The following is a 15,976-nucleotide window of genomic DNA, read 5'->3' as shown; positions in this document are numbered from 1 at the left end:
AGAGACTGAAGGCTGGTGGGCTTCTGCCGGCTGGGTCTACCTTACCCTCCACACAGGGCCCAGTGCAGCTGCCGTTGGTCTCGGGATCCAGGCAGGAGGGTGGGCATGGGGGCACCAGCCCCTTCTGGCACAGCTCAGCATTCACATGCACACGGCCCAGCCCGCAATCTAGGGGACGAGCCTCAGGTGGGGTGAGCACTGAGAGGCCCAGAGACCTGCCCACACTCCCTGCAGGACACCTCTCCCAGCCTAGCTCCCCCTTACCTGTGTCACCAGTGCAGGGCTGCAAGCCACAGGGGGCCCTTTCCCAGGAGGCCCCAGGGCAGGGTGCACCGCCGTTCTTGGGTGGTGGATCCATGCAGCTCCTCTGGCGACTCTGATGGCCGCCCCCACAGGAGACACTGCAAGGTCCCCAGGTCTCCCACTCCGCCCATGCCCCAGCCACTGTGGGGAAGGAAGAATGGGGGGTCCCAAGGAGACAAAGACTGTACTAAAGAGAGGAGGCAGGCAGAGCAGAGGCGCCCTCCCGGCTCGGTGGTGCTCTGGGAGGTCTGTAGCTTCCTCTGTCCCAGGAACAGTCCCCATAGGTGAGGACACTAGGTTCCTCCCAGGACAATAGGGGTAGTCTCTGAGAAGGCCCTGATGGCCAGAACCCTGGAGTGGGGCGCACCAGAGCGAGGGCTGGGACCAGATGTGGGGCTGAGACCCTATGTGGGAATCCCCTCTCTGGAACAAGCAGAAGAGCCAGGGGCACGGGGACCAGTCCCTCAGATTCATGGAACAAAAGGGCTACAGGGCCTTCTGTGTGGAGCCCAGGGGTGAGGGGCACAGCCAGCTGACATCTGTGGTCCGGTGCCAAATCCCACCTCATGTGGCCTCTCTACCCCCCACAGAGCCTGCTGGGCAGGAATGGCTCTGGGTGATGGGACTCACTTGGGCCACTAGGAGGCAAGGCGGGAGGGGCCAGGGAGGGGCCAGCAGGTTTCCCTTTAGGGGCTAAAGGCTGTCATCAGGGGGACATCACACTCTTAGAGTCCCAGAGATGGGGGGATGGACACTGGGTTCCAAGGAGAGCAGAGGCACATCCTGATGAGGGTCTCAGATGGGAACCAACTCAGGCCTCCCCCTCACAGGCGTCTGGGACAATCCCCTCTTCCCTCTCGGCTGCTGCCTACCTACCTGGGCAGGCCTGCACAAAGCAGGGCTGGCGGCGGAGCTGGTCCAGGGGGCAGCTGCCCCCAGGCAGGGGAGGCCGCAGCAGCTCCCGGCGCTGGAAGGTGAGGCCCAGGCCACAGCTGCGGCTGCAGCCACTCCAGCCAGACCAGGGTGCCAGCACACAGTCCACTGCAGGGGACAGATGCCTAGGGATCAGAGGGGGCGCACGCGGGAGTGGGACCTCAGGTTAGAGCCTGACCCAGCTTGCTCTTACCACAGCCGTCCTCGTCCGAGCCATCCTGGCAGTCGGGCCGCAGGTCACAGCGCCGCTCAGTGGGCAGGCACTCCCCGCTGCCACAGCTCAGCTGGCTCTGGGAGCAGAGAGTCCTGGAGGCTGGCAGTCCAGGCAGGACTGTGGTGGGCACCATGAAGGGCATAGGACTTGCTGCCCATGAAACACAGATAGAGGAGAAGGGAGCCACATAAGTGATTCCAGGCCAGATGATAAACAGCCCCTTCAGCCTCGGGCCAAGAGCAGGATAGAACTCGTTGACCAGGGCCCTGGACTCCCTTCCTCCAGACGCCTCCTGCAGCCTGCACCTGAGGCAGGCTTCCTTCCACTATGTGTGGGTGAGGTCTACGTGGGCCTGTGGTCTACACAGGCCTAGCCTACTCATCAAAGGCTCATGGGAGTGTCCAGGGAGAGGTCACAGCACCTGAAAGAGCAGTTCACTCCCTGTTATATTGTCCCCCAAAGGCCCATGAGTGGAAGGCTTGGTCAGAGGTGGGGCCTTTGGAAGGTGATTGGATCATGAGGCTCTGACCTCATCCGTGGATTAATCCACTGGTGGGTTCATGACTGATGGCCTAGTGAGAGGTGGTGGACACTTCAGGAGGGGGTCCCGGCTGGGGGAGAAGGTTGCTGGGGGTGTGCCTGGACAGCTATATTTTGTCTCCAACCTCTCTCCCTCCCTCCTTCCCTCCCTGTGCTTCATGGCTGCCATGTTGTGATGAGCTTTCCTCTGCCATGATGTTTCTGCCTTGGAGCCAGTCGACCAATGAACAGAAATCCCTGAAACCTTAGCCAAAAGAAGTCTTTCCTCCATAAGTGTATTTTTACAGCAATGAGAAGCTGATTAGCACAGGCTCTGTATTCTGGAATGGTGACTCCCAGGGGTGCCCCCTCCTGTGATGGATTAGCACTTGATTTTTCTTTTCCTGATTGAAGAGCAGGTTTTGATCATAGTGATTACTTTGATGGCTGGCTGGAGGGTGGGAGGGTGGTTGGATGGGTGGGTACATGGATGAGTGGATATGTGGATAGATGGGTAGATGAGTGTCCTTAAAGGTCCAACAGATTTTATAAAACAGGGTGGGACTCAAGCTCTACCCTATTCCCTCTCTTTGCCATTTCAACAGAGGTTCACCTTCCTGGATTTTTCATATTCAGTTCCTCTCCTCTCTTGCTGCCCCCTGCTCTCTCAGATCCTCCCACATGACTGGAAATGGGCACAGTGTCTCCTCAGGTCTGAAGCCCTCTGGCGGTCCCAGGCCTTGGCTCACCGCAGTGCCGCTCGTCATCGCCGTCCAGGCAGTCCTCCTTCCCATCACACAGCTGCTCCGGCTCCACGCAGCCCAGCACCTTGCAGGGCAGCTGCCCGGGGCTGCATCGCACAGGCGGGAAGGGGCTGGGGGCAACTCTCTGGCCTGTGGGTGCCACCATAGCCAGCTGAGGAGGGACCTCGTGGCCCTGTGCTTCCTCCCTGATCACCTCTTAGCAGTCCCCAACCTTTCTCCTCTTGGCATCTGGGGTGCCCCACTTTCCGCCTCTCTTGGCATAAAAGGAAGAGAATGAATGGGGTCAGGAAACTTGGGTCGTAGGCCTGGTTCTACCAAAATGACCTTGATCCATGTGATTTTGAGCAAAGCAACCAACCTCCCAGGGCTTGTGCCCCTTCATGGGGAAGTGGGGCTCACAACAGGCTTTGCGCCCAGGTAGAAGAGCTCAGAGCTTACCAGCAGGGGTCATCGGAATCATGGGGTGTGTGGGGAGCACTGTTGTGGCTGCCATTCCCGGTGTCAGGCTTTGAAACCCAGCATGGAATGTGGGAGTGTTGCTCCCTGTCTGCACGGATTCCCCAGAACTTGGGTGAGGAGCTTTGGAGGCAGGGGCAGGGCTCACTGGCCTCTTCTCTGTGGGCAGAGGGAAGAAGGAATGAGGGCTGCCTAATTCCCCTTCCTGTGAGAGGACCCATGAGAGGGTGTCCCAGGCTTCTGCGTGGTGCAGGGTAATCACAGGGGCCACAGACCATTCCCTACCTTCCAAGGGGCCTCAGATTAAAAGAGAAAAGAAAGTAAAGCAGCTCTTGGTAGTCCAAAGAGCATGAGAAGGGTTTAAAGTGAAAGTAGAAGAAAACTTAGTTCTGATCTGAGGTTTGTACTCTAGTCACAGGAGAGACTTGAGGTGCCAGGTTTGGTGGCACATGCCTGTAATCCCAGCAACTCGGGAGGCTGAGGCAGGATGATCACAGATTCAACCTCAGCAACTTAGTGAGGCCCTAAGCAACTCAGCCGTCTCTAAATAAAATACAAAAAAAAAAAAGGGGGGTGGGGTGGGGTGGGGCTAGGGTTGTGGTTCAGTGGTTAAGTGCCCCTGGGTTCAATCCTTGGATACCCACTCCCCCCCCCAAAAAAAAAAGATACTTATGGCAACTTTCAAGTTCAAACTCATTCTAAGACAGGTCATTTAGGGGAGAAAAAGAACTGAGGTCATTTAAACACAGCAGCAGAACAAGAGAACACTAGCGAGACTCAAGATGAGCCCATTGCTCCTGCTGCACAAAAGCCAAACAATCTAGTTTTGACTTTGAGGCACTACAGTGAAGAGTGTTGAGAGACTCATTTTCTTTGCAAGAGATTCATCTTCAAAGGCAGGCTTTTTTCAAGAACAGACTTAGAAGGAGACTAGAATTCATCCCATGAGTACAGGTTTGTGGATTTGAAGGGTCTTCATCTGCTTTTCACAAAAGACACAGCCATGGGCAGCTGGCCTTGTGGACAGCTGTCATCAGAACCCTTGAGGGGCTCAGAGGTTGCCACCAGGCCCGACGGTCCCACAGGAGAGGAAGCCAAGGCTGTCTGCCCGGGAGCAGGAGAGCCAGGATATGCCTGCTGTCAACAGCCGAGCATCCCCGCCTCCCTTCAGGGGAGGGCCTCCTGGGACCACAGTGCTGGTGAGTGGTCAGTAGCTCTGGGGAGGCTGGCACATGACCAGGCTGGGACCCCATCCTTTCCTGTTTAGGAACATGCCAACCTGGTGACCCTGCCCACTCTCAAGCCCATTTATGAGTATTTCCTGTCAGCAAACACTTTAGGAAAGTGCCTGGCTCTTCAAGTGGGTGAGCAGAGGGTGCCCAAGCCAAGTGGCCTCCCACTCCCAAAGGGGAGACCGATCCCGGCCAGAGCCTGAGGGAGGTGGTCACACTGCAGGTGGTCCAGGTGCAGCCCTAAAAGCTGGCCTGGAATCTTCCCTTGAATCTAGGAGGGTGAGCAGGGCAGGACCTGGCTGTGACCAAGGTGACCAGTGTTTCCCTGAATGCACCCTGCAGCTCTCTCAGTTTTGGGGAAAAAGTCAGGGGTCAGGGCACTTGAACCTCGGAGACATCACTGCCCCTGTCTCTGGAAGGGCGGACACAGATGGTGACAGGGGCATGGGGAGGGAGAATGGAGTTGGCACACATACCTGTGGGGGGCATGGACGAACCCTGCTTGGGATGCCAGCGGTCAGTCTCTGCCAGACCCTGTGAAGGAGAGGGCTCAGCCACCTCGTGCAGTCAGCAAGAAAGGACCCTCTTCTCCACCCATGCCCCTTGTTTCAAGCCTTGTCCAGGATGCCTCTGGGGACACCTTGGCACAATGCTCCTCCAGGCTTCCAGAGAAGATGCCCTGGCACTGCCCCATGAGCACAGCCTCCTCTCCAGGGGCACGGGTCTGTTGTCTCCAAATTCCTCCAGGGCAGAGCCCTTCCCTGTGCTTCTCTGCACTTTCCTCTGTCCCTCTGGGCCCCTGCTCTCCACCTGGCACTGAGCTGGTGGTCCCCAGAATGCTCCTGACTAAAAGCCTGACAGAGGAGCACCAAGGAAGACAAGTAGAGGAAATGCTGAATGAATGGAGAGAGAGGAAGACGCAGGTGCAGGAGCAGTGCTGGGGGCGCAGAGAGGCCGCCCCCATCCTTGCAGCCCACCTGCTGGGTCTGCAGCTTCCCACTCACCTCACTAGGCTGGGGAGGCAGTGGTCCCGGCTGGGTGGAGAAGGTTGGGGTCCTGGCTGTGGAATGGCCTCTGAGAAGAAAAATCACAGAGGGAGCTCCAGGGGCTCTCCCAGCCGGAGCACCCCCCACAACCAAGAGGAGTCAGGGGTCTCTGGGCGAGGCCTGGGCATTCCGGAAGGATGCTGCCTGCGGAGTGGTGCTCAGTTTGCTGTGTTGAATCACCAGGAGGACTGTAAAGCACGCATCTCTGGGTCCACCCCGAGAATCTGCCTGTCTAACAAGTTTCGGGTGCTGCTGGCCCAAGGGCCATATTTGAGAACCACTGAAGACCAGACTAGGAGAGGTCTAGAACCTGAGAGACCGTGGGGAAAGGGCCTCAGGGTGCCCAGATTCAGCTCCTGGCATGGAGGGTCTGTGGGCCCCTGGGTGGAAGGAAATGCAGGGCTGTCCCTCCAAGTCCAGGCCAGACCCCAGGATACCTGCCAGTGTCCACAGGCAGGGGCCCACAGCCCTCCTCGTCAGAGCCATGCTCACAGTCTGCAGCACCGTCACATGGCACCCCTCGCAGAGCACAGTCACCGTTGGCACAGCGGTGCCCAGCCCCTGGGCACGGGGGCACTGATGGGGACACTGTGGGTAGGGGGGTGTTGTGAGGACTTCCGCCATCCTCCTGCTCCCTCCTGGTCCTCCCGCTCGCAGCCCAGCCTGTACCTGGTTCACAGCCCAGGAGCTCCACCCACAGGAAGAAGCCAGGCTGCCTGTCGCTGTGGGGGACACTGTGTGGCCACACCCTGATGTACCTTGCCTGCACCATCCGGCTGAAGGCCCACACCTTGGAGGCCACATCTTCCCAGTTCCTGGGGAAAGACTGAAGCACAAGGTGCCTGCTCACCGAGTCCTGCCTCTTGCTCAGGCTGCCGCTGTGGCCCTACTGAGTGACCCTCCTCTCTGCTCAATCTTCACAAGAATCCTGCCTCTGCCAGAGCCCATGTCCCCCTGGTGGTAGCCACCTAGTCCCTCAAGGCTGCAGGGGGTCTGGTCCTGGCCTAAGCTCCTCCCACTGAGGTGGCAGGATTCTTACGGCAGGGTCAGGTCCCACTCAGAGCTGTGACCACAGGGACAGCCCAGCACCGGGCACAGAGCAGGTACAGGTCAGAGGGAACACCTGTGGACTGATCCTTCCCCGCAGAGAGGGCCGCACTCGGCTGCTCCATATGGACACACGTGGGTCTGGGCTCCAAGGCCCTCTGTGAATTTAATGTGTCCCCCCCTTCCCCCTTCCCAGGCTGCTGGAGAGCTCTGTGTTCCTGGACTTGGACTCGACAGTGACACTCCGCCCCTCTATTCCACAGAATAGAGTCCCTATTACTTACCAGTTATTCCTTAAGCAACTAATGCAAGGACTGTCCCTTGGGGAAACCGAAAGACCCAGGAGTACAGAGGTTGTGGAATCCACAAAGGGACATGTTGGGTCACTGGCCTGAGAGGCCTTGGGCATTTAGTACCTTGGGTGGGGACAAGGTGCCAGGCAGGATGTCACGGTAGTCCTGCCAGTGTAGACCATCAGTGCCGAACTGAAGCGAGAAGCTGCTGCCAGGTGGGCTGGAGGAGGTGGGCCCCCACACGATGACGCCTGGAGGGGCCGGGCCCAGGGTAGAGTCAGAGCTGAAGGAGGCAGCCCCCCCCCAACGTCCTCCCCCACCCCCTCCTCCTCACTGACCAGTGAGGTTCCGGGGCTGGAGCAGGTCCAGTTGCAGGAAGGGTGGCCCGCTGTGCCACTCAGCATAAGCACCCGCTCTGGGGCCAGGCCCTTTGGTGGGAGCCCCCAGGAGGGCAGCCCAGGTAGGGGGCTCCAGCTGCCTTGACCATGTCCACAGACTCCCCGGGGGCAGAGCCAGGCCCAGGGGAGAGTAGCAGGCATCTGGGGACAGGAGGGGAGGTTGGGGGGGGAAGGAGGGGGTGCCAGAGGCATGCCATAAAGGGATCTGGGGAAGAAAAGGGCCACACAGGTGACCCTGACCCAGGACATGGGGCAGGAAGGGCAGAGATGGAGATGGGCCACTTCCCATTGGTCTGCTTCCCTCCCGGGGCACCCCTCTCAGCTGGGTCCTTACCTCCTAGGGGAGGCAGAACATAGGTGACCAGAGGGGGACCCGTCTGGGGACTGGGGGCTGGAGCAGGGGCAGGAGTGGCTGTTGGAGGCACAGTTTGATTCTCTGCTGTGTAGGGAGACCCAAGGGTCAGGAGGAAGAGACCCAGAGAGGCTCTCGCCAGCCCCTGGCCAGCAAGGTCCTTCCCATTTGGAGCACTTTCTCTCCCATGACAGCACAGAAATCCCAGGACCACCCCAGCGGGAAAGGACACCTCTTTCCCTTTGTATGAATGAGGGTTTTACATATTTCCAATGAATATTCAGAGCACCCAGAATAAAACTGCCTGTGCAAAGCCACTTTAGGACTAGGACAGAGCAGGTGCAGTTGCTAACCCAGGACTACTGTCATTAATTACAACCTTGTGGGCATTAGAAAGGGGCTGCCTCTGGATGGAAGCAGTCCTGGGGCTGGAGTCTAATCCCCACTGCTGGCAAAAATTGTCCAGTGAACAACATGTACAACCGTGTGTGCACTGGCTTGATCCCAACCTCATCAGCCTATAGGTACACTTTTAGAATAAGGAAGCTGAACCATCCCCAATTCCCTCCTAAAGTCCTCCTCCCCTTGCCCTTTCTGCTACCACCCAGACCCACTTACCAGGCAGGGCACAGTGGCAACACGATTCTCCTACTCCCTCCACCAGGATCCAACCCTGTGGAGCACAGAAATTAGCCACTTGCCCACCTCTAACCCACTCCATTGGCCTCCACAAGCCTAGCCTCGCACCACCCCTCCAGGCTCCCAGGGCCTCACCTGGGGACAGCTGCCCAGCGGGCAATAGGGGGAGCAGTGCACGGTGCCCATATGCAGACACTGGCATACCCTGCAGGGGCCCCCACGCCAGCGCTCCCCGACCTGGTGTGTGTGGCCCTGCTGCTCACAGCCCTCACAAGGCTGCGTCTGGCACCTGGGGAGGAAGGGCAGCCTCAGCATGGGGAGGGCTCACTAACAGCCATCACCCTCCTGGTTTGCCTGGATTGAGGGTATTTCAGGACTGGGGACTTCAAGTGATAAGACTGGAAAAATCCAGGGTTAATGTCTGGTCATCACCTTGAACCCCATCCCACTCCTGAATTCCAGAAGTTGCAACAGGCCCCAAATTGGGGAAGCAATTTGTGCCAGCTCCACCAGCCAGCAGAGCTGGTCCCAGCAGGGTGTGCAGGCGGAAATGGCTGTCCCCCAAGAGCTTCACCCCGCACACCTCCAGAGACACAGGGGACCCATTCCCACTCCTGCATTTGTCGAGCTGCATGTGTGGGCTCCGTTTGCCCTGCTTTGGGTCTAGATGGCACAGCACTAAAGGAGGAAAAGGCTGGGTCTCCAGGGGGTTCTGGGGTTTAGGCTGGGAGGGCACTGAGCAGTGTTGTGATTTGGGGTCTCTCGTGGGAAGGGGCATGCAGGAAGAGCGAGCGTGAAGGCGAGGGCAAGGGCCCTGCTGGTACCTGCGAGCCTTGCGGTGGATGCCGCGGCACTGGCGACCTCGGCCGGAGAGGCGGGGGTTGTTGGGGCTCCGGAAGGACCACTGGATGCTCTGGCTCCCACAGGGGCCCAGGCACTCGGCCCAGGGGGACCAGGAGGACCAGCCACAGTTTACTGAGAGAGGGCAAGAATTAGGGCCAGGAGGCAGAGGTGAGTGCCCAGCTGGGTAGCCTGGGAGGATACAAGGGACCTTGAGAGCAGGGCCACAGGATACGGGGTACTCACTGGCACAGTCTGGGTTGGGCCGGCAGCGCTGGGGCCGCCCATCTTGGCAGACACAGAGCTGGCAGTTGGCTTTGATATGCTGCCCAGGCCAGTAGCGGGCACCATCCACCAGGCAGGGGCACTGCCGGGGCCACACACACTGCCCCTCACTGCCCAGCACCTGCCCTTCTGGGCACCAACAGCCTAGGGAAGAAGCAGGGTGAGGTTTCCAGGCAGACACTGTGGCCTCCACAGACCCTGATCCCGGAGCCCCCTCACCTGGGCTGCTGCAGGGCCTGCGGGGTGAGCAGATAGCCTGGCCAGAGATGTCATCGCAGGTCAGAGGGCAGGGGGCACAAGGCTGGAGCACCAGCTCCCCAGAGCAGGTGGCATTGGGACAGCCATCCTGAGGGCAGGGCTCTGAGAGTGGGGTCAGAGACTGGAGAGGGAGGCACAGCAGCAAGGACAAGTGTCCCCCCAGCAACCCCCGCCCCCCACCTGTGCCCTCTCCCTTCCACTCACCAGTCTGATGGGTGCTGTGAGGGCCCCCGGGCAGAAGGGCACAGGCTTGGCCTCCATTCTGGGGTGGGTGGCACTGTCGCTGCCTTGTCCTGGTGCCCCCACAAGGCTCAGAGCACAGAGACCAGGAGGACCAGGAGCTCCATTCACCATCCACTGTGAGGGGAGGGATGGGGCGGGAGGGGGTGGGAGTGCAAGGTAGGGTTGAAGGCCCCAGGACCTTTCCTTTCTCCTCTCTCCAGTCCCCACTGTCCCACAGTCACTCCCTTGTGTTCCCAGCCCCTTACCTGGGCAGGCCTTGGTAAAGCAGGCCTGTGACTGGTTGGCGGGGCCTGGGCAGTGCTGCAGCACCAGCAGCCCGGATGGGGAACAGCTGCGGCTTTGGCTCTGCACCCCCAGCCCACAGGTCTGGCTGCACGGCCCCCATGGGCTCCAGGGACCCCAGGTCCCACAGCCCTGTTCTTCTGGGGAGAGTCCTGCCTCTCCTACCAACTCACAGTTGGGCTGCCCATCACACACCTGGGGGAGCAACAGGCTCAGGGCTTCTGCATTGGTGCACGGCTCTGCCTGCCACCTCCCCTTCCTGACCCTCACCAGGTGAAAACCAAGGCAGTCGCCATTGGGGCAGGAATATTCTGGGCAGGGAAATTCTGTCCTGTTGAGACTTCCTGGGGGTGGCAGTACCTCTGGGAGCAAGAGAGAAAACCAGTTTGCAGGGAGTTGCAGCTACCTGTGGGCAAGCACCAGCTGCAGACCCATGAGAAGTGTTCATACCACAGTCCAGCTCATCCTCGCCCTGGGGACAGTCGGGGACCCCATTGCAGTGCTGCTCAGGGTTCAGGCACAGCCAGGGAGCCAAACCACAGGGCAAGAGGCCATGGCACAGGGGAGGCTGGGTGGAACCTGTGGGGACAGTAAGAAGGGTCTTGCTGTGCTCCTGTCCCCTCCTACTCCCTCTCTGCAGAAGGGCTGGCAGGGAGGGCCTGAAGGCACTGGGGGAGGAGGACAGGCAGGTGGCAGAGCCAGCATGGGGCTCTCCTTGGAGGAGTGCAGGAGGGGTGGATTCTGGGGAGGAGCCAGCCCTCGCAGGGGAAGTGGCCAGGACCAGAAAGACCAACTTGTCAGGGCTTACAGGGGTTCAACCCAGGTGGGATGGGGAGAAAATGGGGACAGGGGAGCCCTACGGACAGACCCACTCCCTAGGCCCTCAAAGCCAACACCCACTCTCTTGTCCTTTCTTGTCCCAAACCAAAAGCCCCTTCCTTCTCCACGGGGCCTGGGAAGGACGGCAAAGAAAGTTTCATTAAAAAGATCAAAGGGCGGGTCTCCCTGGTCACGCCTGTAATCCCAGCCTTTCAGAGCATGCTCAGAGCCAACCTCAGCCACTTTACAAAGCCCTAAGCAACTCAGTGAGACCCCGTCTCTAAATAAAATACAAAAAAAAAAAAAAAAAAAGGGGCTGGGGATGTGGCTCAGTGACTAAGTGTCCTGGATTCAATCCCTGGTACAAAAAAAAAAAAAAAAAATCAAAGGAACACAAAAGTTGCTCAGACTGATGTCTGCAAACCTAAGTCACTGTGTAGCTGTGCGCAGGGGGTGCTTGGGGAGGGCCGCGCAGGATAGGGGCGACTCTCACCGCAGGCGTCTGGGCCCTCGTCAGAGCCGTCGGGGCACTGCGGCACGCCGTCGCACAGTTCCCCGGGGGACACGCAGTGTGAGCCGCGGGCGCAGGGCGCGTGGTGCAGAGCGCAAGGCCCACCGCAGCCCAGCTCGTCGCTGCCATCGGCGCAGTCCTCCTCCTGGTCGCAGCGCCAGCCCCGCGGGGTGCACTCTCCGCTGCCGCACGGAAACTCCAAGGGGCCGCAGCTCCGTGCTGGTTGGGGTGGGCGTGGGGGGCTGCACTAGACCCCACGGGAGTGGACCGGCTTCCGCAGGCGGGTCTCGCCCTCCCACAGCGGCTCCTGGCTCACCTCCCGTCTCCAGGCTCCAGTTGTCCTGCCCCTTACCTGAGCCAGCCCTCCCCACCTTCAGTCCCTCCTGGAGTCCAACCCACCCCTGTATTCTTTTGCCTTATTGGTGTCCCCCAAATTTCTCCCTGGTTCAAGAACTTCCCTTAGATTCCCCTAACTCAGAGAAGGCCTTGGAAATACAGAAAATGAGGCTGGACCTCAGTTCCCCTCAAATGCCCTCCACCTCTTTTGTCTCCATCCCAAAGCACCACCCACATGCCTTCCTCTGTGGTCCCATCCCCATCCTCCCTAGCTTTCTCACCCCATCTTCTCCAGGAGACTCACCAGGGCTGGCACTGCCCAGTGGACTTGAGGCACCTTCCAGGGAGCCAGTAGAGGGGCCAGGCATGGTGCTAGCTGGGGGCACAGGCAGAGAGGGCAGCGGGCAGTATCCAGGACCCTCGTCGGCTCCATCTGGGCAGTCCCAAACTCCATCACACAGCTGGATGGTCCCCACACAAGTGCCGTCCATACAGGACACTTCCCCAGGGATGCAGTTCACCTGCCCTGCAGCCGGAAAGGAGGAGCTGGTCCCAGAACACTGCCTCCTTTTCTCACTACTCGGGGTGCCCCCACTCAAGGTGCCAGCTTCACAGGCAATATATAACCTGGCAAAGAAGTGGGCGGGCGAGGCTGGGGCAACCAGGAGCTGGGCCTGGTAGGAGAGCGTGCCTGGTGGGCCCAAGTCCAGAGCAGAAACAACTAACCCAAACAGGACTCCTCATCAGCGGCGTCTGGACAGTCAGGATGCCCATCACACAGCAGGGTGAGGGGCAGGCAGCGCCCATCAGCACAGGCCAGCGAGTCATGGGGACATGGGCAGCCCTGTTCATCTGTGCCATCTCCACAGTCATCCTGCCCATCACAGAGCAGGGACAGGGGCAGACAGTGGCCGGAGCGGCATGACATCTGTCCCTCCACACAGCCTGGGGTGGCGCAACCTGGCATAGGGTAAGCGGGCAGGCTCAGGACGCTGGAGTCAGAGAAACCCATAACCCTAGAAGGACCAGAACTCCCTACCTGTCCCTCATTCCCCAAGTCATAACTGCTGGCCGTGGAAGCAGCAGCTCAGGAGGCTACCCTGGGGACACCTGCTGCACACCCAGTGAACTCAGTCACCTGTGCCTGTCACACAGGTGAAAGCACTCACCCTCCTCATCTGAGCCATCGCCACAGTCGTCCTGGTTGTCACAAAGCCACTCATGTGGAATACAGTGCCCACTTCCCTGGCAGGGAGACTCTCCTTCGGCACAGTCAGGCACCAGCTCCTCGCAGGGGGCACTGTCACCCCCACAATGCCACTGGCTTTCCTGGCAAGTGCTGAATATGGTATCCTGGGATCAGCCATGGCTGGGCGTGGCCAGTCCAGGGGCACAGGGTCTACCCAGGTACTCCCCACTCACCAGTTCCCACAGTCCTTCTGCAGCACAGTCCCCGGTGGGAAGAAGCTGCCACCCCACTCACAGGGACAGGCAGATGGCTCCATGCAGATTCCTCCTGAGATCACAGAGCACAGGACTCCAGAGTGAAGGGGGCACAGTGCCCCTGGCCCAGCCCACCACCATGGTCACGTGGCCCTTTCCCATCACACAGCTGGATGGTCCCCACACAAATGCCATCCATGCAGGACACTTCCCCAGGGATGTCCCCTCCCCTCTGGCCTTTCTGACTACGCACCATGCAGCAGAGTCCCTTCGGGGCAAAAGCAGCCCTCCACACAGGCAATGGCCCGGCAGTGCCATGCAGGCTCAGCATGGTGGGTAGGGCAGGCGGGAGGACAGGTGGGGCCACAGGCCTCATATACTTGTCCCCCTTCACACTGCAGGGCTGGGTGGAGGGAGAGAGGCTCAGCTCACTCAGGTACAAGGGCACCAGGTGAGTCAGCCCAAGGTGTTCATATTGTAGACCTTGGCTGAGACCCTCCCAAGGTGATGTGGGACACATCGGCCCTGTGAGACAGACATTCTTGCATGTTTGGTTCATCTGGAAGGGTCTGGCACACGGTAAGCGTGTAGCACAGGTTTGAACTTCTGACCAAGTGTCCAGCTGGCGGGGCAGGCTAAGCACCGTTCAAGGGCCATGCAGGAGACAAATCTGAGAGTTGGGAACACTCACGGCAGAGCTCCTGGCTGCGCCAGCGCACATGGTGCCCATGCCGGGCGCACTCGTCTGCGTAGGCGGCAATGGCAGAGCACAGGCACTCACAGTCGCCCCCTGAATCGCAGCTGTGGGAGGAAGCAGTTGGCTCAGCAGCCCCGCGCTGCCCCCACACCCTCACTGCCCCCCACTCGGGCCAGCCTTCCTCACCCACAGGTGTCGTACACACACCACTCGTAGTGCTGCTGTGGGGGCACCTCTGTGTGGCATGGGACGAAGAGCTGCTGGAGCATCACTCCGCAGCGGGCACGGGCCCAGGCTGCGCGGTGTGTGTTTACCTGCAGCACAGGGCACCATCTCCAGCACCCTGGGCCAACTAGTCACCTGCCCCAGCCCCGAGCTCTGGCAGGCCCACCGTCCCTCCCGCTGTCTGCCTGAGCTCACCGTGCAGGGGTGTGGAGGGTCTCCTGGCTCGGGGCAGAGCGCACTGAGGCGCCAGGAGTGGGCAGCCAGCTCAGCTGTGGGCTCCAGGACTCCTTGGCGACTCCGCAGGTCATTACTGGCATCTCCATCAAAGTCTCCACATAGCCCAGCCACACGACCACGGAAGTGTGGGGACAGCTGTATCAGGACCCGGGTGCCTGGTGGCATCATTGTAAAAAATGACCCTGGTACCCTTCAGCAGGGCTGGGGTCAGGAGAAGACGCAGGGACATAATACTGCCCTGCATGGGTACCCCCACCCAACAGAGAGTGCCGGTTCCCTCTTTCCTGGGGGTTGGGTTAATTGGTGGTCATACATGAAGAGACAGACATTGGAGAGGAAGGGCCAGAAGTAAGAGCCTAGTTTCCTAAACAAACTTAGGTTGGTGCCTGTAATCCCAGAGCCTAGGGAGGCTGAGGCAGGAAGGTTGTAAGTCCAAGGTCAGCCTGGGCCACTTGGTGAGAACCTGTCTCAAGATATATTAAGAAGTGCTGGGGATGTGGTTGAATGGTAGAGCACCCCTGGGTTCAATCTCTGGTACCACAAGGGGGAAAACAAAACTAAGTTTGGAAAACTCCCCATCTGGCTGCATTCTGGATGGGAAACCAGGATGGGCTGAGGCTTTCCCACACCAGAGTCCTGGTGGCGAGGCCTAGAGGCAGCCTGGCTCTGCCGCCCGCGCCGAGTCCCTACAGGGTTATTTTGGCTTCCCTCAATTTCTCACTGAGAGTTCTGTTTCTAAAACGCCAACTGCTTGTGTTTGGGTGGTAGAATGTTGAATCTATTTTCATTTCTTCTTCCTAAAACTTGGTATTTTCTAAATATTTCTTGGGTGAGGCAGCATTGCTTTCATAATGAAGAAAAACAGGATGAAAACATAATTTGGAAACTCTGACCACTTGTTCGGGCAGTGAGGTGGGGGTGGTGTTGGGCTGGGGGCGCCCAGTGGAGGCCAGCAGGGCAGGGGAGGCCAAAGATCCTGGTCTGGCTGTTACTCTGGATATCTGCCTTTGAGGCTTGTTGGAAGCTCAACCCTGATCTCAGAGCTGGGCAGGCGCAGGGAGGAAGGGGTTGGGGGGAGTCCAGTCCATCCAGGACCAAGGCTGGGTGTGGGTCAGGTGCATAAGGGTGGGGCCTAACCTCCGTCCCAGAGCAGGGTGAGGCCCAGGCGTGTGGTCAGCAGCAGGAAGAGGCCTGCACGGTGCAGACTCATCCCTGGGCCTGTGTAGGCCTTGGGGGGTGTTACACTCACCCCGTTCACCGTCACTGCCCGGCCTGGAGAGGAGGAAAGGTGTTCAGGGCAGCACGGAGTGAAGGGCCTCCCAGGTCCCATGAAGCCCTGCCCGCTTCCCCTTCAAACCTCCTTTAGCCTCTCTACCTCTGTGACCTTAGGAAGGTCATTAGACTTCTCTGGAGCCTGGTTTATCTGAGAAATTATGATTCCAACCAGGAGGAGAGCCACCCGTCCCACCCCTCTGAGGACAACCAAGCCCAGTGAGGACTCGACCTGAGGAACCTGGACCTTGGCCATACTGGTGTGTGGCTATTATACTGTGCTGGAGTGCCCCCCACCCCCTGTCAGGGTCTCCTTGCAATGTCACGGCCAC

At 59.4% G+C, this 15,976-nt stretch overlaps 1 protein-coding gene across 1 annotated transcript in view; it reads right to left on the bottom strand.

Moving 5' to 3' along the window:
- LOC101972385 (SCO-spondin) overlaps positions 1–15,976 on the bottom strand; it is a 55,397-nt gene that overhangs the window by 25,266 nt on the left and 14,155 nt on the right. The window contains exons 23-54 of the mRNA XM_078027965.1: positions 15,510–15,644; positions 14,331–14,527; positions 14,097–14,224; positions 13,905–14,014; positions 13,467–13,616; positions 13,193–13,286; positions 12,940–13,109; positions 12,497–12,730; positions 12,075–12,296; positions 11,417–11,653; positions 10,555–10,683; positions 10,375–10,466; positions 10,068–10,299; positions 9,784–9,936; positions 9,541–9,681; positions 9,283–9,465; positions 9,021–9,171; positions 8,332–8,485; positions 8,176–8,230; positions 7,540–7,644; positions 7,146–7,346; positions 6,931–7,058; positions 6,137–6,293; positions 5,905–6,055; positions 5,426–5,495; positions 4,898–4,955; positions 3,172–3,348; positions 2,719–2,862; positions 1,430–1,600; positions 1,180–1,344; positions 265–444; positions 46–168 (exon numbers count right to left, since the gene is read on the bottom strand). Coding sequence (XP_077884091.1) covers positions 46–168; positions 265–444; positions 1,180–1,344; positions 1,430–1,600; positions 2,719–2,862; positions 3,172–3,348; positions 4,898–4,955; positions 5,426–5,495; positions 5,905–6,055; positions 6,137–6,293; positions 6,931–7,058; positions 7,146–7,346; positions 7,540–7,644; positions 8,176–8,230; positions 8,332–8,485; positions 9,021–9,171; positions 9,283–9,465; positions 9,541–9,681; positions 9,784–9,936; positions 10,068–10,299; positions 10,375–10,466; positions 10,555–10,683; positions 11,417–11,653; positions 12,075–12,296; positions 12,497–12,730; positions 12,940–13,109; positions 13,193–13,286; positions 13,467–13,616; positions 13,905–14,014; positions 14,097–14,224; positions 14,331–14,527; positions 15,510–15,644 — 4,797 coding nt within the window. The remainder of the gene's footprint in view (positions 1–45; positions 169–264; positions 445–1,179; positions 1,345–1,429; positions 1,601–2,718; positions 2,863–3,171; positions 3,349–4,897; positions 4,956–5,425; positions 5,496–5,904; positions 6,056–6,136; positions 6,294–6,930; positions 7,059–7,145; positions 7,347–7,539; positions 7,645–8,175; positions 8,231–8,331; positions 8,486–9,020; positions 9,172–9,282; positions 9,466–9,540; positions 9,682–9,783; positions 9,937–10,067; positions 10,300–10,374; positions 10,467–10,554; positions 10,684–11,416; positions 11,654–12,074; positions 12,297–12,496; positions 12,731–12,939; positions 13,110–13,192; positions 13,287–13,466; positions 13,617–13,904; positions 14,015–14,096; positions 14,225–14,330; positions 14,528–15,509; positions 15,645–15,976) is intronic.

This window comes from Ictidomys tridecemlineatus, chromosome 2 (assembly GCF_052094955.1).
Source record: "Ictidomys tridecemlineatus isolate mIctTri1 chromosome 2, mIctTri1.hap1, whole genome shotgun sequence".
NCBI lineage: Eukaryota > Metazoa > Chordata > Mammalia > Rodentia > Sciuridae > Ictidomys > Ictidomys tridecemlineatus.
The sequence above is the reverse complement of the archived record's forward strand: the minus strand, read 5'-3'. Positions and strand labels throughout refer to the sequence as shown.